At 41.6% G+C, this 27,650-nt stretch overlaps 2 protein-coding genes across 2 annotated transcripts; one reads left to right on the top strand and one right to left on the bottom strand.

Moving 5' to 3' along the window:
• Positions 1-9,330: 9,330 nt before the first annotated feature.
• On the top strand, positions 9,331-13,932 carry mc5ra (melanocortin 5a receptor; the record flags this gene model as incomplete). Its single annotated transcript, XM_079753966.1, has 5 exons — positions 9,331-9,358; positions 11,326-11,498; positions 12,393-12,499; positions 12,743-12,931; positions 13,362-13,932. 5 exons carry the CDS (start codon positions 9,331-9,333, stop codon positions 13,930-13,932), a joined length of 1,068 nt encoding a protein of 355 aa, XP_079610092.1.
• Positions 13,933-18,642: 4,710 nt separating this feature from the next.
• mc2r (melanocortin 2 receptor) lies at positions 18,643-19,982 on the bottom strand (the record flags this gene model as incomplete). The annotated part of the gene is made up of 2 exons (XM_079747643.1): positions 18,643-19,198; positions 19,609-19,982. 2 exons carry the CDS (start codon positions 19,980-19,982, stop codon positions 18,643-18,645), a joined length of 930 nt encoding a protein of 309 aa, XP_079603769.1.
• Between the last annotated feature and the right edge of the window lie 7,668 nt (positions 19,983-27,650).

Genomic DNA, 27,650 nt, shown 5'->3' with positions numbered 1-27,650 from the left:
GTTACATACTGTAACTTAGTTAAATGATCAAATATAATATAGGATATGATATAATCATATAATATATAATCGTAAAATAAATATCTAACTGTGACGCCAAATCAATCAAGGCAATAGAATAACACTGCTTTAACGATTTGCTTGGTAAGTAAGTAGGCTATAGGAGGACATTATTATAATATGTAGCCATCGCCCACATGGAATGACAAACGCTTATAATACACGTTATACTTGTTGTCTTATTCCGTCTCAATTTAAAATGTTCTCCTGCATGTCTTGACATTTACATCTTCTTAGGTGAACAATATTTTCTCAGTGTTACTTGACAGTTATGATGATGAATTATAATTTAAAAATTGTAAGCTTCATTAGAAATTAAGGTAATCTAAGTGCTAAACATTGCCACAACAATAATCGACCCGAAGGAATTTCTGAATATGACTAAATAATGTTCAATTTTAAATTACTATTAGGTGATAGCAATACTGGTCACTTATAAGAGATTATTCAAAATGTTGGCATTGCATGGACTCATTGCTTCCCGTTGTTGATTGAACTAACTTTGCAATAAACAATGACAGAGGTAGAACTTAGCCTACTTCATGATGAGGTATGATGGCATGGTTAACCGACACATTTGACCCTTGCCCATTCATTTCCATAAAGGAAATAATTACTGGGCATAACTAACTGTTACCCATCTCAAGCCTATCACGATATCTTAAAACTTCCTTCACGGCAGCGCCGCATGGCGTTGCGTGATGAGGATCCCTCGAAGGGATTTGAGCGTTCCGGAAATTACTCACGCATAGCAAGACATAACGTCCTTTAATGAAAACAGTCGAGACTTTTTAAAGATAAAGCGATTAAAAGGTCTTCCCACACTGGCCCTTGGGGAAAGACAACACAAAGTCAATGAAAGAGAGAGAGAGAGACCATAATATTAGTGGCATACAGCTGGAGAAAGGGAGTGAGTGATGAGAGTACATAGACCTTCTAGGAAATGGATTAATGACCGCCTCTGGGGATGTGACCTTGAACCAGCAGTTTGAAGGAAACTGTTTGAAGATGCTTGACTAAAGAGACTTAAGGAAGGGACTGCGGTTGAGCTCACTGTGAGGCAGAATAATGGTATACTAATTCTAACACCCTCACCCAACATGAGATGCGCTGGCGGATAAAGAAAATATTATATAATATAAAAAATTTGTGTTGTGTTTTTGGAATCGTTTACCAAATAGGTAGATAATATGGCTGTGGAAAACGATAATTAAGTTTAAAAAGTCAGTGTTTTTTGAAACATTGCACACACTTTAATTAGTAAAACACTAGTTATATTTTTTATTGGTTATAGAGTGGCGAAGTCACGCCCCTTCCGGTAGAGCCCATGGGACCTATGAGATCGAAAAATATGAATGGGTTTCAATGGAGAGAAAGTAATTATTTTCTGGTCCCAGTCTTTGTATGCCCTGGATTACACATGTGTTGTTTCTGGATTTAAATGATAATTTTTCATGCAAAGAAAACTAAAAAAATTTGCGAAGAAGTTTGATAATGTTAGGTTTTGTGTGAGGCCGCTTTGTGAACTACAGCTCTTCACTGCTCTCGACGCGAATGATATACGTCACCAACCGTACTTGGAACTCCGGTACAGACATGGCGATCTCTCTGCTCCACTTCACCGCTTTTTTCCAAGGGGAGGATAAAAGCGTCGACAGTCCATTATAAATCGGGGCATGTGGAGAGTTTCAGTTATGCCGACATGTAGTCTTTCTAATTTTGTTTTCTCTACAGCCTTTAACTGAACAATTGCACAATAAACGGTCAAATTCTTGAAAAATTATCATTTAAATCCACAAACAACATATGTGTAATCCGGGGCATATAAAGACTGCGACTAGAAAATAATTACTTTTTCTCCATTGAAAACCATTCATATTTTTCGATCTCATAGGTACCATGGGCTCTACCGGAAGGGGCGTGACTTCGCCACTCTATTGATCAACACATAAAAGACGGTAAAGAGGTCGATTGCTTAACCTATGAACTATTTTCTCTATGCTGCCATGGTGATATTCAGGGCCGACGGACTCAGGGGGACAGGCTTGGGGGGGCCCAAGGCAGAGGGAGGCCCAATGGAAGTTCCGATTATTGTTCTTTTTTTTTTAGTGTTGTTCAAATAGTTTATTAACATAACTAAGTGTCATGATGAATATCGATCTAAATGCAAGCTTAGAGTATTCATTTGATAATTTGGTATACTATTGTTAAAAGTAAAGACTGCTGTGACTACTCTGTGAACACCCCTTTCAAAAAGCGCAAAATGGTTAAGTCCACACAGCTGATTTCACTGCGAATCGCGCCTTGCTTACTGTGAACTATGTTATCTGGATGGAGATGCGGCACTATGTCACAGCCAAAGTTAAATAAATTGAAGTCTGGCTCTCAGAAGAGAAAGGTGAAGAAAGACAGGGAGAGAAGACAAAATGAAGCAAGTCGGGTTCTGATTAACTTATTTTCTAAGAAAGGTGAGCACAAACGTTTAAATATACTTCACACAAGATGAATCCCCATTCTGATCTACCTCTGTTATCGTTGCTTAAAAAAACAGAGACAACCCAAAAGCAAGAGCAGACAATGGGCTACAAATGATGAGGCTTTTCTTATTAATAAGGTAAATTATAAATATAGTGTAGGGTAGGCTAATATTGCAACATCAGGCTAATGATTTGAAGCAAGCAAATATTAAATGAATACTAAGCCGTTATTAAACTACATGATAAATAATAACCTATGGCATATAGGCTGGTTAGCCCAAGATGTCATGACATTACAAAACTGCTATATCATCCCAGCTGCCTGCTGGTAAATCTAGTCCTGATGGGGGGCCATCAGGACTTCTTGTATATAGGGCCCAGAATTCGGTGCTACGCCCCTGGTGATACTCTCACCAAAAATAATATTTTGAGTTCGACAATTATCTATAAGGGAAACCCAATCCCTCTCAATCCATATTTGCAAAAGGTGTATCATTCAGGCCACTTAAGAAATGAAGACATGTTGTTGTTAGCGAGTGATAACACACCCAGACAGTAGACAGACTTGAGACTTGATTTAGTCACACAACAAAATGGACACAACCTTGACGAAATGGTTGGTATTTAAAGTGTCTGTATTTGACACAGCTGCCATTTGGACATGGGAAGAAAAAGCAAGTTCTAGTTGAAGTCGTGAGACAAAAGCAACAAAACTGGGGCCTTGTTGTGTCCGTTAATCCCCCCATGTTTGAGGTTCCCTTCAACCTCCTTGTTTTTCCATTCAATGTATCTTGACACTTTTCTAGACAACTAGAAAATTATATTTATACAACTAGTATATTCCAGTATTTAACACTGGTATTCCAGTACCACAGTTCAGCTGGCTGGGGGAGGTAATCAGCGATAGTCTTTCTTATTCCCTATTTTCCCTAAGTATTTTCCCTAAGTATCTCGTTCTATTAGTCAAGCCTAGGTGGATGTTTACTACATATTCATCGAAATCGCCAAATGTGGATTCGTATTTTCTAACGCAAGTGCAACAGCGATGGTCCACATGCCCACATTTGGTGCGTAGGTCTAATTTTATGCCCTACCACTATTGGAATAAAAAATAGATGATGCATATTATCTCATTCGTGTTTCCCAGATCAAAGTAGTGTCTGTCCCTTGTGTCATGAGGAAGAGAAAAAGATAAAAAAAACACTCCAGTGGTTATGAGTTCGAAGAAAAAATCGCATGAATCAAACGAAGCATGGCAATCAATTAATACATGTGCTTCCCATAACAATATCCATCTTCTTTTTAAGTCGTGTTTTTTCCGTAACTGCAAGTACAAGGCTCCTAATGCAGCACTCTACAAATTAGTTGTCATTCGTTTATCGACCAGCTTCTACATTCCATCTGTCATTTAGCATCCTTACCGTACATTCTACCGTCTTCAGAAGCCACAGAGATAAGACATGTTTCTGTGTGTGGGGTGGATCTTTCATTGAATATAAATATTTTTTCACAGAACGCACCGGAGATGTATAATGGCAAGCGAGTCATAATGATTGAAATAAACTTCCAGCTGGAAGGACCTGGGTTCAAATCCCCACCACAATGTTCTAAGTCTATTTGTAGCCGTTCCTTTGTTCAATATCCTTAACGCCTACGTCCTTTTTGATATATTTATTTATTCATTTCCTTAATAAATCACATACGCCTTCACGCCTTTTATTGCCATTTATACCACAGCCTTGTTAAATACTTGATCCTGATTGGTCAATAGTGTTCCAAGGGTGTGTATTTAAAGGTCCCATGGCATGAATATTTCACTTTATGAGGTTGTCTAACATTAATATGAGTTCCCCTAGCCTGCCTATGGTCCCCAACTGGCTAGAAATGACGTTAGGTGTAAAATGAGCACTAGGTATCCTGCTCCCCCTTTGAAAAATGAAAGCTGAGACGCTCCGATTTGGTATTTGGCCCCATATGTCATCATAAGGGGCCAGGTTACCTCCCCTTTCTCTGCTTTGCCCCCCCGGAGAATTTGGCCTGCCAATGAGACAATATGCTACGACCGTGCAAGCGTCACGTGTGTGTGAATAAGAGATGGGCGATATGGCCTAAAATCCATATTGCGATATACATTGCAGCCTCTTGCGATAACGATATATATCACAATATAAAATCATAAAGTAACCCTTTCAGAACAGGTTACAGAGACCCTAAGGAAAGCCAAACTGCTAAATGTATTTAAAAAAAGAGAAATATAGTATGTCATTTCGAGAACATTAATTGTGAAACACTGTAATCATACAACATAATGTTGCAGATAAATAAAATTAGTATTGGGTTTCTTTCCTTTAGTGCAAACCATTCTAAAAGGCACTAAACTTAGTTTAAGTCCTTGGTTCTTAAATGCCACCCAAGATGCAGAGAACAGGAAAAACGGGTGTCTTTCTAGATAAGGAACAGACACTGTACTGACAATTAGGGATGGGCATGATTAATTGATGATCGATCATTGATTGTTAAGATTTTTGTCGATTACGTGATATTTTTAGCCATCAAAAGGAGGTTGACCCAGCCGGAGAGGTGGTCTCGGAGAAGTTGCTCAACATGGAGCAAAGAGGAGACGGAACGTCTTTTGGATATTTGGGTCCGATATCCAAAAGACATTCCGTCTCCTCTTTGCTCCATGTTGAGCCACCACCCGACGGTCCGACAAAAGCAAGTAAAAAGTATGCTGGAAAACATAACTTAAAAATGCCGATGCATTTAACACATTCCAAGTCAGGATGAGGGAGAAGGAGTTGGACCAGTCCGCAGATCAATGTATATCACGCTGGATATCCATGATTGTTTACTTTCACCGGTGCTTCCCCCCCCCCCCCTTTTTCTTTAACGCTTTACAACGCCCCAGACCTTTTTGTGCAATGATTTAACCCATTCAGACCGGATCACGCATCTGTGCGTGTTTACCTTTAAGACCGGATTGCGCATCAATGCGTGTTTACCATTAACCCATTTGTACCGGCTGCGCGGAGCAACATTGTATCTACTAGATACAATGTTGCGCCGCACAGCAGCCAGTACAAATGGGTTAACGTTCTTTGCACACATGCAGGTTTGTTGACGAATTCTGGCACTGTTGCGAAAATTGCAATGTGAAAAGGAATTGCACCAAACCAAAAATTAAACATTGTATTTTGCGTCATCAACATGCATTATCGCGATAGAGCGATAGAATTAAAATCTATCGTAGGCCATTTTTTTTTATCGTTTATATCGTATATCGTCTATATCGCGCATTACTAGTGTGAATATACACAAACTGTAACGCAAGTGTGGTACACTTCTTTGTTATTTGGATAACTGTTCTGCTGTTGGTGTTATGGTGCATAACACGCAATATAAGCTAAGGTTTGTCGTCAGGTTCTCTGGCGTCTCTGGGACTTCCACAGCGAGACTCGTAGTGGGGGTCATCACCATAGACATCCTATACATAGACGCAGCATTGGCTGATGGGACGCGAGAAATGCGGCCGCCATCTTGAAGTGGGGATGGGGAGCCAGGGAGCAGCATAAAGTCTGAGGGGAGATTGGAACAGAGGATGTATTTCTGCTTGGGGAACACAGTTTGGCATCGACAACCACCATTCAGACTTGTTATCATTGGTTGTGTCTGTGTTTCATAAGATAAGGCTGCACCACATTGCCAAAATCGCCTCTCTTGAACTTCAGAAAAAAAGCATGTGAAAGAAGCTATTCAAAACAGTCCTCTTTCAGGGTTTTAATCCCACACAGATATTGATATTTTTTATATTCACATTGCCTTGCATACGCTACATTGGTCAGTCTGCATTTACCCTGACTATTTTTTGTTGTATTTTGAATTTCACTCCTAATTCATGATAATCAGGCCTAATGCGATGGATTTATTTTCCATGATAATTCTTTTATATTTTATTCTCTTATTTATGCAACACTGTAAATGGTCAGTCTGCATTTACCCTGGCTGCTTTTTTTTGTATTTTGAATTTCACTCGTTCTGGTCTGATCATTTTCCTGTATCAATTCCCACCTGCAAACTCAAGTCCATTCCATCCATCCATCCACAAATAAACATTCCATCAGCAGATTTGTATGACGCATTCTCATTTTAGGCAAAGTATAAGACAACACATTCTTAAGAGTGTAATTGTAGCCATGATATAAATGGAGTCATTCAAGTAACAATATTCAAATGCTAACATTGTTGGGTAAGACATAATTTGGTTTTATCTGAATCCAGTGAAACAGATTGGTGGTTTTAGCTGATATAAAAACTTTCAGGTGTTTATATACAGGGTGCGATTTGTGAAAAAACCAGAGGGGGGGATAATTTTGACATTTTAAAATGTTTCAAAATGAAGACGGACCCTGTGTATTTTGGTTGTTAATCATTACGATGTAATGGTGAAAATACTTTGGATGGGGGGGATAATTTTTATCCCCACCGAGGATAAAAATAATTCAGCAGAGGGTAGGACGTGTAAACCAGAGGGGGGGATAATCCCCACCATCCCCACTGGCAAATCGCACCCTGTATATATATATCCAGTGTTGGGAAAGTTCACTTTCTACGTGAACTAGTTCAAAGTTCAATTCACAAATTTTAAAATGAACTAGTTCAGTTAAACGTTCATAATTCAAAATTTTGAACTAAGTTCACAGTTCCAAAAAAAGAACTAGTTCATAGTTCTTTTTTTCAATATGTTGCTGTGAGCTATTCGTTTTTTCCGGTATTTTGAACATTGAGCCTCCTTTGTGGTTTGTCTAGGATGAAATAGAGTGGTTGAATCAAGTATTGCAGCGAAGCACAGTTTCTATCGTGTTTTATTGCACATTTAGCGCATTTTGTAAATCCCATTGATTTCTGTTGGAAGACTCATTGCTCGTTGGCCGAAAACGGAAAGGGGGGGTGTTCACGTTTGGTTGTAGACTTTTCTCTCGGTTCTAGCCCTACTGTTGAGACGGAGAACCGAGCAAAAAGACTACAACCAAACGTGAACAGCCCCCCTTTCCGTTTCCGGCCAACAAGCAATGATTCTGTAAGGTATTCTAATCCGCTGAACTATGAGCCAGAGAGCTAACGTTATGGATTGTACATATTTATAATTCGAAATTCGTCTCAGCCTTTATACCACAGATACTCTAGGGTCTATAGCATATAACCGCGTTGTCTGATTACAGTTTAATTCATTTTCCACAATTTAACAGCTCTCGTTTTGAAGAATAATCACCGCGCCATTCGTTTCAATGGGAATCGCGCCGGTCTATACTTTCAAAATAAAGTGTGCATATTTATAATTTGAAATTCGTCCCAGCCTTTATACGACAGATACTATAGGGTCTATAGCATATAACCGCCTTTTCTAATTACAGTTTAATGTAACAGTGAGCTGGCAACACCGCAACTGCAAATTAACCACACGGAGATTACCATGGCAACCGGTCAAACAACACGGCAATCTGCGCGCGCATCCGCCGTGTTGATAAACAAATAACCCCCATATTGAACGAAGTTAAACCAAGTGAGGGTTCCGTTCACAGACACCAGAATGAACGAGTTCACAGTAACGTTCATCAGGCAGTAATACAGTACTTCAGTTCATGTTCGCCCAAAATATGAACGAGTTCATGAACTATCGTTCAATGAACGCGTTCAGGCACAACACTGTATATATCTTACCTTATAGACTATCTCTGACTGTTGCTGCAGCAGCAGAGTTTATTCTGTCTTGACACTTCGTATTGATATTTTGTGTTTACTTTTATCAACAACATTCTTTCCTTAATTATTATAATGTTTACAGTGATTGTTTTATATGTATTTTTTATGCATGTCGCTTTGGAATAAAGCGTCTGCCAAAAACAACATATATAAACAGGGTGCGATTTGCCGGTGGGGATGGTGGGGATTATCGCCCCTCTGGTTTACACGTCCTACCCTCTGCTGAATTATTTTTATCCTCGGTGGCAGGGGCGATTCTAGGGTCAGAGCTTTAGAGGTGCTGAGCACTCAATGAGCCCCACTGCCACACCACCCACCCTTTTTTCACACAAAAACAAAAAATATTTCTATTGAAAAATAACTTCATAATTTTAACATTGGTTCAACTAACTCAAAAGATTTTATGTTTTGGACATTATTTAACAATTTCAAAGACGAACAAATATAATTTTTAGAATAACATTTCTTACTCCCAAGTTTTAGGGGTGCTGAGCCCCTTTTTAGGGGTGCTTCAGCACCCCTAAAAATGGGCTAGCCTCGCCCCTGCTCGGTGGGGATAAAAATTATCCCCCCCACCCAAAGTATTTTCACCATTACATCGTAATAATTAACAACCAAAATACACAGGGTCCGTCTTCATTTTGAAACATTTTAAAATGTTTCTCAAAATTATCCCCCCCTCTGGTTTTTTCACAAATCGCACCCTGTATATATGTATATATAGCCTAATCATATATTGTTTCTTGAATTTAAACATAGCTGACCGGTTTTCTTCCCTTTCTCTGGGATTATGTTCCCAGTTTTGATCTCGGACGTCTGGTCACTTATAGTATATAAGAATATTATATTACTGTTAAGCCAAATATGAATAATAAAACACGCCAAACCATGTGTCCTTTATCATAGCTACACGTATGACAAAAAACGTGTGAAAATCAGTGGTATTCAGTGAGGTATGATTAATTAAATGCGCTGACAGTTCATTGCTCCTGCCAAACGGATTGCACTGAGTGGAGCAGATCACCAGTCCAAAATGGCGGCCCCGCGTCTCGTCAACGCCAGTATGCAGTAGCGTTCGTTGCTCCGTCTATGATATAGGATGTCTGTGGTCATCACCACTAACACCTATATGAAAGCATCCATAAAGTAGCATGCCATGGGACCTTTAAAAGTAATGGGACACCTTACACCTAGCACCTCTGCCTTTTAACAGTTCCTAATCAATGGTCTCCAAATCCAACATTAAAAACAATGGTCAAACAGAACCTTCAAACTATTGTTTTCTGGACAATGCATAAACAATATGCTAAAAGCGCTACAGTAAAATATTTCAATTTCATATTAAATAATGATAAAGAGAGAGAGACAAAGGTTATTTATATGTAACCGTTGTTGGTAAATGGTATAAGTTGAATAAACTACTGTCCAGTTATTGGACAGTAATGTACTTCAGAGACGAGGACAACCTCAGTTCGGCCTCATCACCTTCTACTTTGTTTCCAATAATAAGACACCCACATGGTTTATTCCTCACATATTTCATGGCAATGCTAGAGGGTTCCCCTGAATGAACCTCAGCTATATATCCTTACAGAGCCAGTGGCAACTAATGGTTACTGTAGCATCCTTATGTTCAGTTAACACATACGATCCTCTTACTTTGAGAAAAGTATAGGCGTGCATTCAATAACAATATTAAACAGAAGTATGATATTGAATCAACATTAGTGTCAGGACACAACTAACACCCTCACTGAGTGCGATTCCATATTTCTAAAGATGGCAAAATGAATGAACAAAGTAGTGTGATTCTTTTAAAGAAGTTCACACTTCATTTCCATCGTACAGACAAAGCCAAAAGCTTTAATAACAGCGAACAGCTCCATCCAGGGAGCAGGTGTTCATGCAAGACAACTCTGGACTCTGCTGGACTGATATGGGATTGTCCACGCCTAGACAGACATGAGTCATTAGAAAATGATTATGTTATACCTTATATAATAAGGTTAGCCGGTTATAATATAAAAAATGTGATTTAGAATTACAACAATATAACAACTGCAATCCTAACACCTGTGATTCCTATTTGTTATTGTCAATACAATTCCAGTAGCTAGCTAGCCTAAGTATTTTGCATAAGTTACCGTTCCATCTTTTTCTCTCTGATAATTATGTTATTTGTAAGAGATAAATGTTCCTCTTCATGGCCAATCTTTCACACTAGCTGGACTAGAATGTGGTGAGCTAGCAACTTCTATTTATTCAGTCAGTCAAGAAATAATTACAGGATACATGCATTGCTGTTCCAAGTAGGGATGTATCTGTAATCTGCAAACCCTTCTGCCCTTGCTGGTTGAATGCATGAAATTAGACACAATTAAGTACTTGATAGACACACATTGGCCTTGTTGGAACATTTATATTGAGATGACCAAATAACTTAACACTTTATCTGAAAGGGTGTGCATGAGACTCAAATGACGTGACACAAAAATGGCATATCATATCATGTCATGAACCTAAAGGAGGCTTTATGAATGTTTACCACTGTTGTCAATGCTGTTTGTCTTCTGTTTGGCCATGGTCTTTGACCATTGGCCAGTTTAACAATTTGTTTACACCTAGAATATATATTTTTAAGTTGTATAACTAAACCTGCTGTAGCATTTTTTGGACAGGTTATGCGGCCTTAGTTAATGTCACGTTGTCAAAACAAAGACATTGACAGGTTATGTTGTCACAACAAACACACCTCAAACAATGTGGACTCTACACTAAAATGACATAATCGATCGAATAAACATTCAGAAAGACTCCTTCATGTTGATGACCGGTGTCATGTCTAGGTTATGACATAAAATAAACCCACATAATAATACAAATCCGCTGCTCTCTTTGAGCTAACTTCCCAATTTTGCTTTCCTCTGACAGACTGCCAGCCTTCCCCAGCCCTCATGCACACCCAGAGGTGTGCGAGTGGCACCAGCGGCCGGTGAGTGATCGAGACCTCGAAGCGGAACGGCCACAGCAGTCATGAACATGTCCGGTGAGAACTGGTTCCAGCAGATGGAGTATTCTGGGAACTCCACCATGGGCTACTACTACGACCAGCAGAACTACACCCTGCACCCGTCACTGCAGCCGGGCCCGCCGATCGGCTCCAAGCCAATGGCCTGCGAGCAGGTGCACATCGCCACAGAGGTCTGTATAAACCCTTCTGTGTGGACCTCCTTCTGTTTGCACCTCCTTCTGTGTGGACCTCCTTCTGTGTGGACCTCCTTCTGTTTGCACCTCCTTCTGTGTGGACATCCTTCTGTGTGGACCTCCTTCTGTGTGGACCTCCTTCTGTTTGCACCTCCTTCTGTGTGGACATCCTTCTGTGTGGACCTCCTTCTGTGTGGACCTCCTTCAGTATCTACCTCTTCTGTGTGGACCTCCTTCTGTGTGGACCTCCTTCTGTGTGGACATCCTTCTGTGTGGACATCCTTCTGTGTGGACCTCCTTCTGTGTGGACATCCTTCTGTGTGGACCTCCTTCTGTTTGTACCTCCTTCTGTGTGAACCTCCTTCTGTGTGGACCACCTTCTGTGTTCACCTCCTTCTGTGTGGACCTAATTCTGTATTCACCTCCTTCTCTGTTTACCTCCTTCTCTGTGTACCTCTTCTGTGTGTACCTCGTTCTGTGTGTACCTCCTTCTGTGTGTACCTCTTCTGTGTGTACCTCCTTCTCTGTGTACCTCCTTCTCTGTGTACCGCCTTCTGTGTGTACCTCCTTCTGTGTGTACCTCCTTCTGTGTGTACCTCTTCTGTGTGTACCTCCTTCTGTGTGTACCTCTTCTGTTTGTACCTCTTCTGTGTGTATCTCTTCAGTATGCACCTCTGTGTGTCTGTTTGCTATGCAGTGTGTATTGTTGTCCTAATTATTTCATTAAAAAAATTGCTGCATAATACGCTCATGCAGATCTCTGTACATGCATATTCATGGTCTCTTCACTAAGCATTGCAGTTTACTGCTTTAATATCGCTATACGTTATAGCTCTTGGGTTGTTCCTCACCCATACATCTCTACTGTGTACCTTTCTGTTGGTGGAGCAGATATTCCTCATCCTGGGGATCATCTCTCTGCTCGAGAACATCCTGGTCATCACAGCTATCGTGAAGAACAAGAACCTCCACTCGCCCATGTACTTCTTTGTCTGCAGGTAACATGCACCTCAGAAATGAAATCACAAATCACATCATCAAACACACTCACACACACACTCTCTCTTTGTGTTTGTACACACAAACACACACTTGACATCATTGAAGTCAGGCACGTATGACATCGCAACCGTACAGCTATAAACATAGTGTCTAACACCACTGGCTGCAGTTGGCTGGCTTGCCTCTGTGTTGTTGGTACGTTGATCTGAGGCTGTGTGTCTTCTTGTGGCCCCTTGCAGTCTGGCGGTGGCCGACATGCTGGTGAGCGTGTCGAACGCGTGGGAAACCATTGTGATCTACCTGCTGAACAATCGGCAGCTTGTGGTGGAGGACAGCTTCATCCGCCAGATGGACAACGTGTTTGACTCGCTGATCTGCATCTCTGTGGTGGCGTCTATGTGTAGCCTCCTGGCCATCGCTGTGGACCGGTAGGGCTGACAGGAGAGAGGGAGAGAGGGGGACTAGTTGCTTGGTTAGCTGGCTGAATGGGTTGTCCTTTGACTCAACACAATGCATACAAATGTTGCTATAAATATGTGGATGCACTGATGAGCATATACTGAGAAAAGTTGTCAGAGAGGCCGAATGCTTTGAAGCCTTATTATGTCGACAATAAACAATGAATCTCGGTATAGCATATTGATATGCTTACTGCATTGTGCTTTGCTTTTTTCAGGCACACATGCACAGCATAAAACTGATGACAGCGCTACTTGCTAAATGAGCAGAGTTTTGAGTTCACTGGATAGTGTGACGTTTGCATAGGAGGCTGGTGTCCAAATAGGACAATTACTTCTTGCATCAGTGTATGAAGACAACAAGGTGGTAAACAGACCCGTTATGATCCACCCCCGCCAGGTACGTGACCATCTTCTACGCGCTCCGGTACCACAATATCGTCACGGTGAGGCGTGCCGGCTTCATCATCGCCGGCATCTGGACTTTCTGCACGGGCTGCGGCATTGTCTTCATCATCTACTCGGACACCACCCCCGTCATCATCTGCCTGGTGTCCATGTTCTTCGCCATGCTGCTGCTCATGGCGTCGCTCTACAGCCACATGTTCATGCTGGCACGCTCTCACGTCAAGCGCATCGCCGCCCTGCCGGGCTACAACTCGATCCACCAGCGGGCCAGTATGAAGGGGGCCATCACGCTCACCATTCTTTTGGGCATCTTCATCGTGTGCTGGGCGCCGTTCTTCCTGCACCTCATCCTCATGATCTCCTGCCCCCGCAACCTATACTGCGTGTGCTTCATGTCCCACTTCAACATGTATCTCATCCTCATCATGTGCAACTCCGTGATCGACCCGCTCATCTATGCCTTCCGGAGCCAGGAGATGAGAAAGACCTTCAAGGAGATCATCTGCTGTTACAGCCTCCGCAACGCCTGTGCCAACATCTGGGCACTCACAGGCAAATACTGAGCGAGCCACAACGCGTGGTGGTGGTGGTGTGTGTGTGTGTGTGTGTGTGTGTGTGTGTGTGTGTGTGTGTGTGTGTGTGTGTGTGTGTGTGTGTGTGTGTGTGGTAGTGGGAGGGGGGCGGGGGGTATTGAGGCAGGTGGCTTGGATGAAATGACATGCAGATGGAACGCAACTGTGACGTGAAGCACTGGGATGGGGGAAAAAAAGAGGCTGGGATTTGTAGGTCCGAGATACAGCTTTCAGTGGACACAAGGTTGGGCTGGAGTAGAGGGTGGTCTGCCTCTCCGCAAGAAGAAATGTCTAGGCATGTAGTATTGCAGTATTGTATTTATAAGTATACTATATTTTGTGACTGTACTCGTTTGTGTTCTCAACCGTGGAACAATGTGCTATAGTGAGATGCTGGTGGTATTCACTCAGAAAGACTTTAAAGACTTTTCATTATATGCAACTTGAGGATGTTCTTTGTGGAACCAGACGTTATGCCGTAAGCACCAGGTCAGCTTTGTCTCGCCTGTCTGACTACTTTTTTAAGTCTGTAGTCTGATGAATCACTACCCCCACCCCCACGCACGCACGCACGCACACACACACACACACACACGCACACGCACACGCACACGCACACACAAACACTGCATTGTGTTTGTGTGGGGGTTGCGTTCCCTGTTTTATGAAAAACAAATAACTTACTTCAATCAAAACTCTGCACTGTACCCATTGCAAAATATAATGAAGGTCGGGAAGTTTCCCGGGAATTAGACGTAAACGAATTAGGGATGTTTATTTTCTAGCCACCGTGGTACATTTGCACAGCCTATCTTCAGGTCATTCCATATCACAGCCACTTGACTCTTCTACTTCTGTGAGGAGCTCATGAATCTTAATTATGCCTTTGTATTACAGTTGCCTGTTGCAAATCCCTTCTCTCCTTTGTTATGTAGCAAGAGACAGAGCAGCAGGAGGGATGTAGGATTAGGAATAAAAAGAAACCAAAACAGCTGTTGGGTCACTGTTTTTGAGCCAATCAATAATTGTGGGATGTGTTTTTGTGCCTTTTACATCTGTATGTGGTGAACTGTCCTGTCAGTCAGTTTGATTGAGTGCAAGCATGTCGGCCCTTTTTTAAGATTTATATTGTGTAGAAATTCTCTTCTGATGTTTTCATTTTCTAATTCAGTGCATCGAAGGTGAATTGCCACTGGTCAGGAAACAGTGATGATGCCTTATGCATCCAATTTACTTAAGCTGATACTGCTAATGCTAATGCTAATGTAGTCAATGGTTTGCGCTGTTAATTTGTTATTACGTGTCATGTCATTATGAATGTGCAATGCTGCTTTGTGATTTTATCCGTCCAGAGTTTTTCATGTCTACTTTAAGTAGCAGGTAGTCTCTAAGGAGATCATTTGGAGAAGTCGGTCTGTTTGTATTAATTAACCTCTGGAGTTTGATGGGATTAGCCTTCCAGCAAATGTTCAGTTGTGGTCTGCGGTCTCTGCCGTTAGATTTGTGAGATTTGTCAGCCAGAAGACCAAAAAATACAAAGAAGAAACAGAATGAAAATATCAAGAAAATGCACATGCACGAAAAAATAACCAGTGTATACTAGTCTATGATGATCACTTTACAACTTGAAGCACAGTTATTGAGTTTACACAAATATGACAATTGATTAATGCATATGTTACAAAAAATATCCGAGGCGTATGCACCACAACACAAAAGATACGTAAATTTAAATTTGTAATCACTATTGGCATTGTTGCTTAAAGTGAATTGCTTTGCAAATGTTTTTGTACAAAATACAAAAAAATAAATAAAAATAAATAAATAGTAAAGATGTCATATTTGAAATAGGTTATACATATATATATATATACATATATATATTTATATATATATATATACATACATATATTTATATACTGTATATATACAAATATGCATATATATATATATATATATGCATATGATGTCAGTATGCGCAATGGAAAATGTGGTACTACAATTATTTGTTGCAATATGGCTGTCAAATAAAATATAATAACTATATGGAGTGAAATATGGGGCTTTATTATTGAAAGCGTAAAAACAAGTATCGTATATATGTCGTAACATTTCCGAAACTGGTCCCAAAGAAAACATGAATTGGCTTACCTTCTTGATATATATATATATATATATATTTTTTTTTAATCATGATTTCCGTATTTCGTTTGATCCAATTCATTTTCATTTAGACAAATGTTTTTTTCAATGCTAACTTTTATGATGTTTTCTCCACCAGTAGGCGTGGCTACGATGGGGTTCAACACGTCTGACAGAGACCCTCTGTACAGATGTACAGCGTTGAGTATAATAAGCCTATGTTTTAGGAGTTATTTAAACAATCATCATTGTTTTCTTTAGGTGTGGAGGTTATTGAGTCAGGTATGTTGTAGTGGAACTGTCCAGCCCTCCTAGCTGGCTCAGGTCGCTAGGTTCCAGCCAGTCAGGGGATGCAGTGAAGAGTCTGATAGAGGCTGAAAGGCCCGCCTCAAGCGCTCAGTGGATCACCGTCGTGATAAGTACCTAACGGTGTGTGTCTAACGGTGGTCCTCGGTCTGACAACATTGTCCATGATGTAGCATCAGTTTGAAGAGCATTCATCTCTCTAACCCATCCATGCACCTGGGGTCGTTGGGTGTTTTGGATCTTTCAACATCATACACCCTCGCCTAGACGACCCAGTCGGATGGATTAGGCCCCAGCTTGCGTTCCATCAGCCTTCGCCCATGGGTCCATCACATGGCCTCACATATGTTTTAACTAGTTAACTACAGTTGACCAACTCTAACACAACAGAGGAATAAATTAACACTATAAAGTATAGCAGTAAATAAACTAGCAGCCCCTGTCATCTCTACTTAGCACTCCTGTTGCATTTATTAACGTTAAGCAGAACGAAGAGCTAGTAGTAAGCAATAAAGTAAAAAGTAATCTAACTATTTAAGTTTATAAGGTACCTTGTTATTACCTCCACATGTAAAGAAAACAATGATGATCGTTTAAAGAACTACTAAAACACATAGTATATGGGCCTTGTGATGACGCGGCTATTGGCGCGTCCTCACGTGTCCGTATTGAGGCCGCACCGGGGCATTTATCTTGCATGCAAGAGTAAGCGAGAGTAATCAAGTTTCTGCATTATGTTTGGGATTTGATGTATTATGCGATTGTGGGGCGGGTTTACGTATTGAGTGGTAAAAAAAAACAACAACTGCTCACCGCCGTTGTCAGCTGTGCGTTCAATGCGGCTTCTAGGAAGCGCGCGCCCGGCTGGGGACAGCTATATGGTGCGGGGGCGTGCGCGAGTGACGCCGTTGCGTCTCCGTGAAATCAATTATCTTTATTTGAACATGTACTTTGTAAGTAGTGGCGTGTGTCCACGCAAAAATAATAACTAAGGTCTGATGTAGTTTAATTTATTATAGGTACGTTTGTTTTGACCAGTTTGATGCATATTTAGTTGATTGATATGTAAACACCCCCGGTGATATTTCATGGATTGGTATGTACCAATCTCGGGTGACCTGACGAGCAGATATAAGGGAGGCGTGTCAGTCCCGAGGGGGGAAGCTAGAAGGCGGAAGCTATGCCATGTGCTGCCTGTGTATTCTCAGTTTTGAAAGAAAAAATGGATTAAAATGGATTCGAAGTAATTTTTGCTTCATTGCTGCCTTTTTGTGCTGAACCTAAGACCCTCGACATTCTACCCTTTAACAGGCCTATTATAGACATGCATGGAGTGTGGAGTCATATACCAAATCGAATGTACCCCCTCGTAGCCACGCCTACTGGTGGACAAAACATTTTAAAAAAAAATAGCATCGATAAATAGCAGTGGTCGGAAAAAAAGAAGTGGTCGAAAGAAATACGTAATCGCCCGTACATAAAAAATATTTGATCAAAGAAACTAAGCCAGTTCATGTTCTTTTTAAAACCAGTTTCTGTAATTTCAGTTGCAAGATTATTTTTTAGTACAATACCATTTTTTATGCGCCCATATTCCATTCCATATGTTAGGAGGGACTCACCAATGCAGCAAATATAAATAACATAGATATGGGAACATGTATGTATCTTTTGAAATTACCTTATTTTGTGGGTAATTGGATTGGCCTCCCACTGGTGGTGACCTGCCCTACTGACCGGAAGTATTGACCTGTATGGGTCACGTGATAGCCTTGACCTACGGCTAGTAATTACCGACAGAGGTGTGGACCATCACCTTAATCACCTGTTTTGCATCGTTTTGTTATCATTTTGACTATTATTAAACTTTTGTTTGAAACCTAGAAAGGGACTATTTTTATTTAAAAAATAAGTTGTGGAAACCTTTGATTCCTAAGTTTTTCAACACACACACAATAAATTGCGTCATCTGACATTATCGCCATCCCACGTCTTCAAAAAACAAGAACCGACGACCACCAACAGTGAGTAGAAAACATCTTATATGGATGTAATGAATCGAACGGGCTATAAATGTTAATTGCCCTGAATGCCCTTTTGGCCTTTAGACTTTTTGGAAACTATAATATTTCTCTACATCTAAAGTATATTTCCTATATCTATATATAGACTAACAGTAAATTAAATTGTATTAAAATTGAAATGACAAAACGATAAAAAATAAGTTTATATTCTTGGAGCAAAACGATGGTTCTACTGGGAGCACCGCCACCATTCCGAGCAGAAGAGCATCTTCCGGAAGGTGTGTCTGAGCTCGGCGCTGCGGAAGGCGTAGATGGCGGGGTCGATGAGGGCGTGGCTCATCAGCAGCGCCACGTGCAGTTGGAACAGCGAGCGGTAGCACTCGCAGTACGGGTTGGCGTGGCACGTCATGATGAGGATGAGGTGGAAGAAGAACGGCGCCCAGCACACCATGAACGACCCGAACAGGATGGTGAGCGTCACCGCGCCTCTCATGCTGCCGCCGCTCCAGCAGTGACTCTGACGCTTCAGCCTAGGGGTGTAAGCGGCGATCTTTCTGGCGTGGCTACGTGCCAGCAAGAACATGTAGACGTAGAGGAAGATGATGAGCAGCAGGGAGATGGCGAAGACGGCTATGAAGAAGGTCTTGATGAAGGCGGTGTCGAAAAAGCGCACCATGAGCATGGCCGACACGCCGCACGTCGTCCAGATGAAGGCCAAGATGGCGGCCACCCGCCGCATAGTCATGATGTTGTGATAGCGGAGCGCGTGGAAGATAGTGAGGTAGCTGTACAGGGGTGATAACAAATCAGGCTTTGTGGATAATGATCTGCACTTTCAGTCAACAACAAAATTAATTATAAACGGTTCAAAGCACTCCAGAATAAGATCTAAGATATCCTGATTAAAAGAGATTCATATATCTCTGTTACACAATAACTAATTAAATTCTACTACCAAATAGCCCTGAGCAGAAAACCGAGCTGTTTACTTCTATTTGTGTTTGTATGTATTTGTATTTGACGGTGTCTTTGCCGCTCCAATATGGTGGCGACGTTCACATACGATCCAAAGGCCAATGCAGCTTCTATGATTATACGTATGGATGACAACTACTATCTGTCCAAAGGTCCTGGTTCATATCGACCTCCCTCTATCCCCCCGTCCCTCTATCCTCCTGTCCCAACCCCTACGTACCGGTCCAGTGCGATGGCCAGGAAGCTGAAGATGGAGCCCACAAACGACATGCACAGCAGGGAGTCGATCATGTCGTCCATCTTCCTCGCCGAGGAGCCCTGCTGGTCGACGAGTCCTCCGTCCGCAAACACCAGCATCACGTTCTCCACCGTCTTGGTGAGGCTGGCGATGGTGTTGAAGGCCGCAAGGCTGCAGATGAAGCAGTACATGGGCGAGTGGAGGTTACGGTTGTGCACCACGGCCAGCACCACCAGCAGGTTCTCCATCAGACTCACCACCCCCATGGTGAAAAAGAGGGACACCGGCAGATGGACCTCTTGGCAGTCGGACTGATTGGCCCACAGGGTCTTCGTGGCTGCCGTGGCGTGATTCATACCAAGACGAGGAGGAAAGGTTCTTCACCCACATAGAGTAGGAGGTGGATCGTAGCACAACAACGAGGGTCCTCCGACTGTGACAGTCGTATTATAATGTCCTTATTGCTATAAAGTGGCTATGAAGGCCAAATTCACAGAATAAACTTTATCCATTTCAGTTGAGTGTTTATGTGATTTTCGCAAAGTTCTTAAATGTTTAGATGATGCTGATATTGAAGTAGTTTCCCTTCCAGCAATGACCTTTTTGGTCTCTGGTGATGCATGAGTCGTAATGGCAGGCCATACTCTTAATGAGCCATGATAAAAGGAGAAGCGCGTTGACCGTTCTCTCTCCGGAGATTACCCAAGGGAATAACATCCCTGATGTATTAGAAGTGGGCGTTAGAGCGGCAGTAGGCTGTACGAGGACACACACACAACGGATGGATGAGGACGTCCCTGGTCCCAGGGCTGCCTTGTGTTCAAGGATGGTTAGGATTGAAGAAGTAGAGCCGCTCCAATGGAGACCTCCCCTGTTAAACAACACAGCCTTAGAGTGAAGCGTTTGTCAAAAAGTACTGAGGACATTGCTGATGTGGAACCTTACGCGAGAAAACCTTCAAGCCTTATGATTTGTCATATATAATCAATTCGATCATCTTATTCAGACTACACACTCATCATCTACATTACCTTGTCAAAACTTGCTGGGATACACAAATAAGCTTATTTGAGTCACTAGTCCTAGTTATTTATTTGACTTTTCTCAAACTTTTCTCCCAGTCTTCTGATTCATAGTGAAGCTGACAAAAACCCAAACTATTTAATTCATTGCAAACAAGCTGTCATGTTACTAAATACATTATAACCGATTACAGTACATCTGCCTCCATCTCACTACCTAAACCAGTGCCATCAATCCTCTACTAAACGGCCCAGTCAAATACACTTTTACACAAATAATGTAAGGAATATTTAACAGTAACACAACGGAGGCTGACATTGCAGATGTTAGAACACGTGTTGCCAATCAGGTGTTGCTTGGAGGGGGCATCGATACGTCATTTGGGATAATTAACTGGAAAGAACCCCTATAGGCCTAGGAATGTCCTTAGTTTAAATCAGCCCTTTTGCAAATTAAAAGCTTTCCAATGAAAAGAGAGCCCATCTCCAGAGTTAGACAGTCATTTGCTTCAGCGCCCCCCCCCCCACAGTACATTACATGATGATTAAATATGTTTTTACAGTTTGGCGGCAGAGGTGCATTGTGAGTCAAAGTCTTGCACAATGAAACCAATATGTCCAACTATATTTTGAATTGATTGACCTTTGACATGTGCAACTCAGCTGTATGTCTAGGTTATTGTGGTGTGCTGCATTAAAATAACAGAGGAATCTAAACAACATTGAGTTTCAGGGATGAATTCAATGGCGGCTCGTTGTTTGGATTGACAATGCAATCACTGACGACCAGTGATAACCAATGTCAATGTATGTTTCCTAAGAGAGAGAAGAGTGTGTGTGTGTGTGTGTGTGTGTGTGTGTGTGTGTGTGTGTGTGTGTTTGTGTGTTTGTGTGTGTGTGTGTGTGCGCGCCTATGGGGATGCATCGATTTGTTGCCAAATGCCAATTTCTTTAAATGTCTCCTGACTAAGGTCGCTGTGAGCCCTCAGGCTACTGAAGAGATGTGACATTGCATATTGATGAAGTGACAACACATTGATTATACCTCCCGCCACTACTTCTTGTTACCTCCACTCACGTGTTATTCAAATGGAAAGTGTTCAAATTCGCTCCCATCAAAGTGGAACCAACGACGTACAAACAGCTGTCAGCTAGCTCTTATCCCCTTCACCTGCTCCTCACTGCCTCGTCCCCAGTCCCCAGTATAATCAGAAACACAGCAGTGGCCTGTCCCCAGGATAATGAGAGACATATCACTGGCCTGTCCCCAGTATAATGGCACAGAGACACATATCTGTCCTGTCCCAAGTAGAATGAGAGACACATCATTGGCCTGTACCCAGTATAATGAGAGACATATTACTAGCCTGTCCCCAGTATAATGAGACAGAGACACATCACTGGCCTGTCCCCAATAGAATGAGAGACACACCACTGGCCTGTCCCCAATAGAATGAGAGACACATCACTGGCCTGTACCCAGTATAATGAGAGAAACATCACGGGTCTGTCCCCAGTATAACGACACAGCCACGCATCACTGGCCTGTCCCAAGTATACTGAGAGACACTCTACTGACCTGGCCCCAGTATAATGAGAGACACATCACTGGTCTGTCCCCAGTATACTGAGAGACAATCCACTGGCCTGTCCCCAGTATAATGAGAGACACATCACTGGTCTGTCCCCAGTATAATGAGACAGAGACACATTACTGGTCTGTCCCTAGTATAACAACACAGAGACACATTACTGGCCTGTCCCCAGTATAATGAGGGACACACCACTGGCCCGTCCCCTGCATAATGTCAGAGACCACTTGAAGCACACTCTGTTCCCTTCATTTTAATTTCTGGTTCAGTCTTGCTCAGCTGATTACCATTAGCTGTGCTTTTCTTCCCCCTTAAGCCAAAACTCAGTGTTCCTTCCTGCCATGTTTTCGTGATCCCTCTCTTGTTTATCCCCTCTGCTGCGGGCGGCCATTTGGCGACATCCAGGAGGCTCACATGGTGTGAGGACACTGCAGTGTTGTGCAACACAAGACCAGATGGATTCCACGACTGACAGAACACATCTTAGTCCCCTCACATCCGCTCTCCTTGTATTCATGACAGAACCTCTCTGGATTTTCACCTGTGTTGTCTGCATGTGTTAACTGGCAGCCTAGTGTCCTGGGTGGGGGGGGGTGCTTTTAGATTCACGGTCAATCTGTTGTCCAAGCATGTTGTCTTTGGGTCCTGGAGCTTGAGTTGGCTCTGGTGTCAGGATGACCATCACAATGTGAATACACAGCCGTGTGCATCTTAGACACCACAGTGTTTAACATTTAGAAAAATAAGGCAAATGATTGTTTTATAGGATCGACCTATTTATTAATGGCTGAGGAGGAAAATAATTAAAAAGATAATAAAGATGAAATTTACAATTCATGAATTAATCAAGTGCTGTTTAGGAAGTAAATGGTGTTAGCATGACACTACTACTACCACTACAACTACAACTACTAAAACTATTAATACTACTATTACTACTACCACCAGTGCTACTACTACAACTATTACTACTACTACCAGCACTATTAGCACTACTTCTTGTACTACCACTACTAACACTATTACCACTGCTACTTCTACTACTGTGACTACACAGCCTTCTAGCCTTCTACTACCGTCTATTTATTTCAAAGCAGCACACAGTTACTTCATAGTTTAACTCGGCATACACAACAAAAGCATAGATGCGCGTGCAAGAACATGAAAATCTAACATGAAAAAGTGAACGCCTTACCTTCGTCTCACCTTTGTCTGAGGTGCTTGAGGATAAATTTGATTCTTTGATTAAAAGAAAACGCAGCTGTAGGCTCAACATGGATGTGCTCCTCCAGACGAGTGAAGCCGCCATGGGTCATGTGTCCCGGGTTACGGGACGGCCTGTTGTCGTGCCCTTGAATGGCAGAATCACCAAGGCTGGGCTTTATGTTCGTTTGGCCACAGCTCATCCATCCATGGTAACAGCCCAAGGCCTTGCAGTGCACGCACATCACACACACACACACACACACACACACACACACACACACACACACACACACACACACACAACACACACACACACACACACACACACACACACACACACAATTTGTCCAGAAATACATAAAATATATGATGTGAATAATGTGCAGATGTTAATTGTCAAATACAAATGTAATCAATAAGCTCATGTACTTCTCCCCATTGTTAATTATGCAAAGCAGTTTCTCCTGGGAAATATAAATAAACAAATAAACTGACACAAACATGAATCCAACACACAAAACATTTCTTGTTATATTTTACTCTGCAGTTTCTGACGAATGAGTTTCCCTTCCTGTGTCCTTTGTGTAATACAGCGTTGCTAGATATAAATAAATAAGTACACCTTTGCCACATCCAGTTCCTTGAAAAGAGAGGGAAAAGAGTAGCCTTCTGTATTACAGTATTCAAATATTCTTCCCATACTGAGCCATATTGAGATGGATATTGGCCTAGCAATCTATAGATGATATCATCCAGCATTTCTTTGAATCCAAGACGTTAACTCCAGCTCTTAATATCCTCATGAGCAGAGTAGTGTTGGTTGGTCTGTGGAGGGGGCAGGCCGCTCGGAGGTAAATACGTCTGCCTTTAGGGGAAGGCGATTACCAACCCCACAGCAGTACACTTACAGAAGGAGAGTGTTTGACGGAGCGAGGAGGCGTAATTGGACGGCGCGCACAGAGCACATTGCTCATTGGGACTTTGGTGAGTCATTTCGGTTTCAGGGCTCCATTCATTTCTTATTCTCCTTCTCCTTCACCACATGCCTGCCTAACTGTCCCTGTCGGGTGTCCACCAAACAGTGTTTGTTATCTTCCCTCCAGGCACTGTTGTCTTTTACCACCCAGGTAGTTATTAAATCCATCCTGAAAAGAACTTTGAGTCTTTAACATGGTCTGGGTTGCCATGCACAAGCGAACACGCACGCACACACACACACACACACACACACACACACACACACACACACACACACACACACACAAAGCGCAGAGTGCTTGTGTGTGTGTGTGTGTGTGTGTGTGTGTGTGTGTGTGTGTGTGTGTGTGTGTGTGTGTGTGCGTGTGTGTGTGTGTGTGTGTGTATGTGTGTGGGTGTGTGTGTGTTTGAAAAATACATCCATGTGTTCTGTGTTTTAGTGGAGTGGGGACAAAGAGGAGATTGAAGAGTTCTGTTTTCATCCTTTAGGGGATTCATGGTTCTTTATGCGGGCAGCATACATTTTCAGACATAGTAGCACATACACTCCACTCTTCTCTCTCTTAAACTAGTCATGTGTTTTGGGGGAGTTTCTGGGATTTTTTGGTTGGATACTTTTAAAATCGATCTCACTCTGGGCGGTTTCTCCAAATTGCCTAGCTTTAATGTCTTTGATTTGATGAAGGGTAGTGGCAACGTTGTTAAATATTAACTGATTATCCTGTGAATCGCAAAGAGATGATTTTGTAATATTTCAAATTTCTGTGAAGCAAATCTGTTATGTTTCTCCCTCCAATTTCTATCTGCTTGTTGTTGAGCAAAGGAGAGAGAAAGATAAGATTAGATGGCATTTTAACCTAGTGGGAAAAAGTGAGTTTCTAAAAAATGATAGTATCATCTTATTTCAGATATAGTTGTAATCTTTCTGATCTGAACTCTGGTGTCCTAATTTAGAAGCACTTCATAAAAATGCATATCCTTCCAGATGCAACGATTCCCTATAAAACTCCACATACTAATGTACCGATTATGTATGCAGTATTCCTGTTCATCATATATACCAGTAGGAGTTTACATTTCATTTTCAAAGGCTGGCGTGAGCATCAAAAGGTTAGCTGCAAATGTAAATCACCTCCTCTGTGGGTGGTGGAACAAATCTTTGTCGTGATGTAACATTCTTTATTCAGTATTGACCTCAGCAATACTTGATTTACACATTTCTAGATAGAAATAAAACTACACTTCCATTTATTATGAGGTCATTATGTTTGATCAATGAAAGGAGAGAAGAGAAACTAAATGTAATTGATCTGAATGTCCTCAGGATCTATACTGCCAGCAAACCTATAGAAGCCTAATGCATTCACTTGAGCAAATAATGTTTGCCCTGCTTCTCTGAGTGACGAGATTATTATCTCAGAATTGTGTAAAAAGATCTGTGCTTGTTTTTCAGAATTAATGGGATACCTCAAAACCCTGCAACAGTGCTATATTATTCCAAATATGGGGTCAATACATGTATGGTATCTAAGGAGCTACATGGTACATATTCCAAATTATGGAAGGTGCCGGCGCAAAAGTTGACAAATAAAAACAATACCATCTATAGAACATTGGGACCCAATGTCTCAAACACAGACCAATTCAAAATGGGTTTGACTAAACAGGTGGGACATGTTTGCTTCCATGAAATCTACCTTGAACAGATGTGCATAAGTTCATGGAAATATTATGACTTATAACCTAGAATTAACGTGTTCTAAATCACAAGTCCTTTAGAAACCATAATCACAAAATCAATCCAATATGAAGATATCTAGCTAGATATTTTAGGTTATCAAAGAATTCCCCCTTATATATTTTTCTTTATTTCTTAAATGGCATTGCTAGTTTCCTGGGAAACGTTATAGAGGTAATATTACATTCTACGGGTGCATTCATGCGAAGTATAAATGAACCCTTCAGAATTCTTCTGTGTTGTTAGTCCTATTTCAGAGTGACAAATCCCACTGTAGCCAATGTTGACATAAAGACACTATATTTGCAAATGTCTGTTTCACACCTGAGGTGAGGGAGATTTGTGTTCTGTCACACAGTACTTCTGAATTGTTGGGTTACTTATTAAGTAACACAAATCCCCAGTTGGTTCTCTCAAAATGTACAGAGAAAGCAAAAATATTTGTAATTAATATGGATGTGACCATAAATAACAAATATCAAACCACTGTCTGTCAGTGCCCTCTTGTGATGAACCACTTGCCTGTGATTTGAGAGAAATACAAAGTGAGAGGCGGCTCACTGTCTGACTGACACTATTCTGAAATTCAGGGGGACGGTAGGAGCTTAAAAGTAGGCCACAAAAGAAGTAAATAATTGTTTTATCCCATGATAATAACCTATCATGCAGCAAGCACATAAGTTAATTTCAGGGTGTCCATGGAAACGTGAGCTACTAATGATGCGATCAACGAGTTGCTGTTGTTTTGCCAGAGAGACAATACATGGGAGGGCACCATGTACAGTAGATGCCAAACAATGACAAATGTTTAATGGTCCAAAGGTACGTTGGTTTTACGCCATCAAAGATGTTAATAAATATATAATTGAATTTATGATCAACGTTTTCCACCCCCAAATACAGCAGACCGTAGAACATCTTTCTCGACCGCTTGTCATGTTTCATGTTTCATGTTTCATGATGGACACCATGGACAAAGTGCACCGCACAACCAATGCGAACAATGGTTATGCCACTCGACCGCATTACAAATAACATGCACATCAAAAGGGAAGACTCAGTGAGGGCTGAATGTAAATCCTAACAAGCAACAACAAACAGTGCCTCCTGTGCATAACAGATGGCCTAATAGGAACATCCCAGATGTGGAGGAGAGTTGTTGGATGTTGCACAGACAAAAAAGGACTAAAAACCTCCTTAATTGAGGAGCACTTTAACTGTCTTCTGCAAAATGGAACATACATTTGGCTTAGCATCACCAAGACATTATTGACTGGTATTGGCTTGTGAGTAAGCTAACCATGGTACCTGTTGGAATGACTAAATTGCCTAATATTGACATCCTATTCCCTAATCTTGATTGTAATATGTAATATTTTTGATCATAATATTATGATAAAAAAATCATAATATTAAGCACAACCAACCGCTACCACCAGCCCCCCGCCCCCCGGCCTTCTTTCCCTCATAGAAAAATTCTGTTAAAAT

The sequence above is a fragment of the Pollachius pollachius genome, assembly GCF_949987615.1.
Source record: "Pollachius pollachius genome assembly, chromosome: 1".
Taxonomy (NCBI): domain Eukaryota; kingdom Metazoa; phylum Chordata; class Actinopteri; order Gadiformes; family Gadidae; genus Pollachius; species Pollachius pollachius.
Note: the sequence above shows the minus strand (reverse complement) of the source record. Positions and strands in the feature narration are given on the sequence as shown.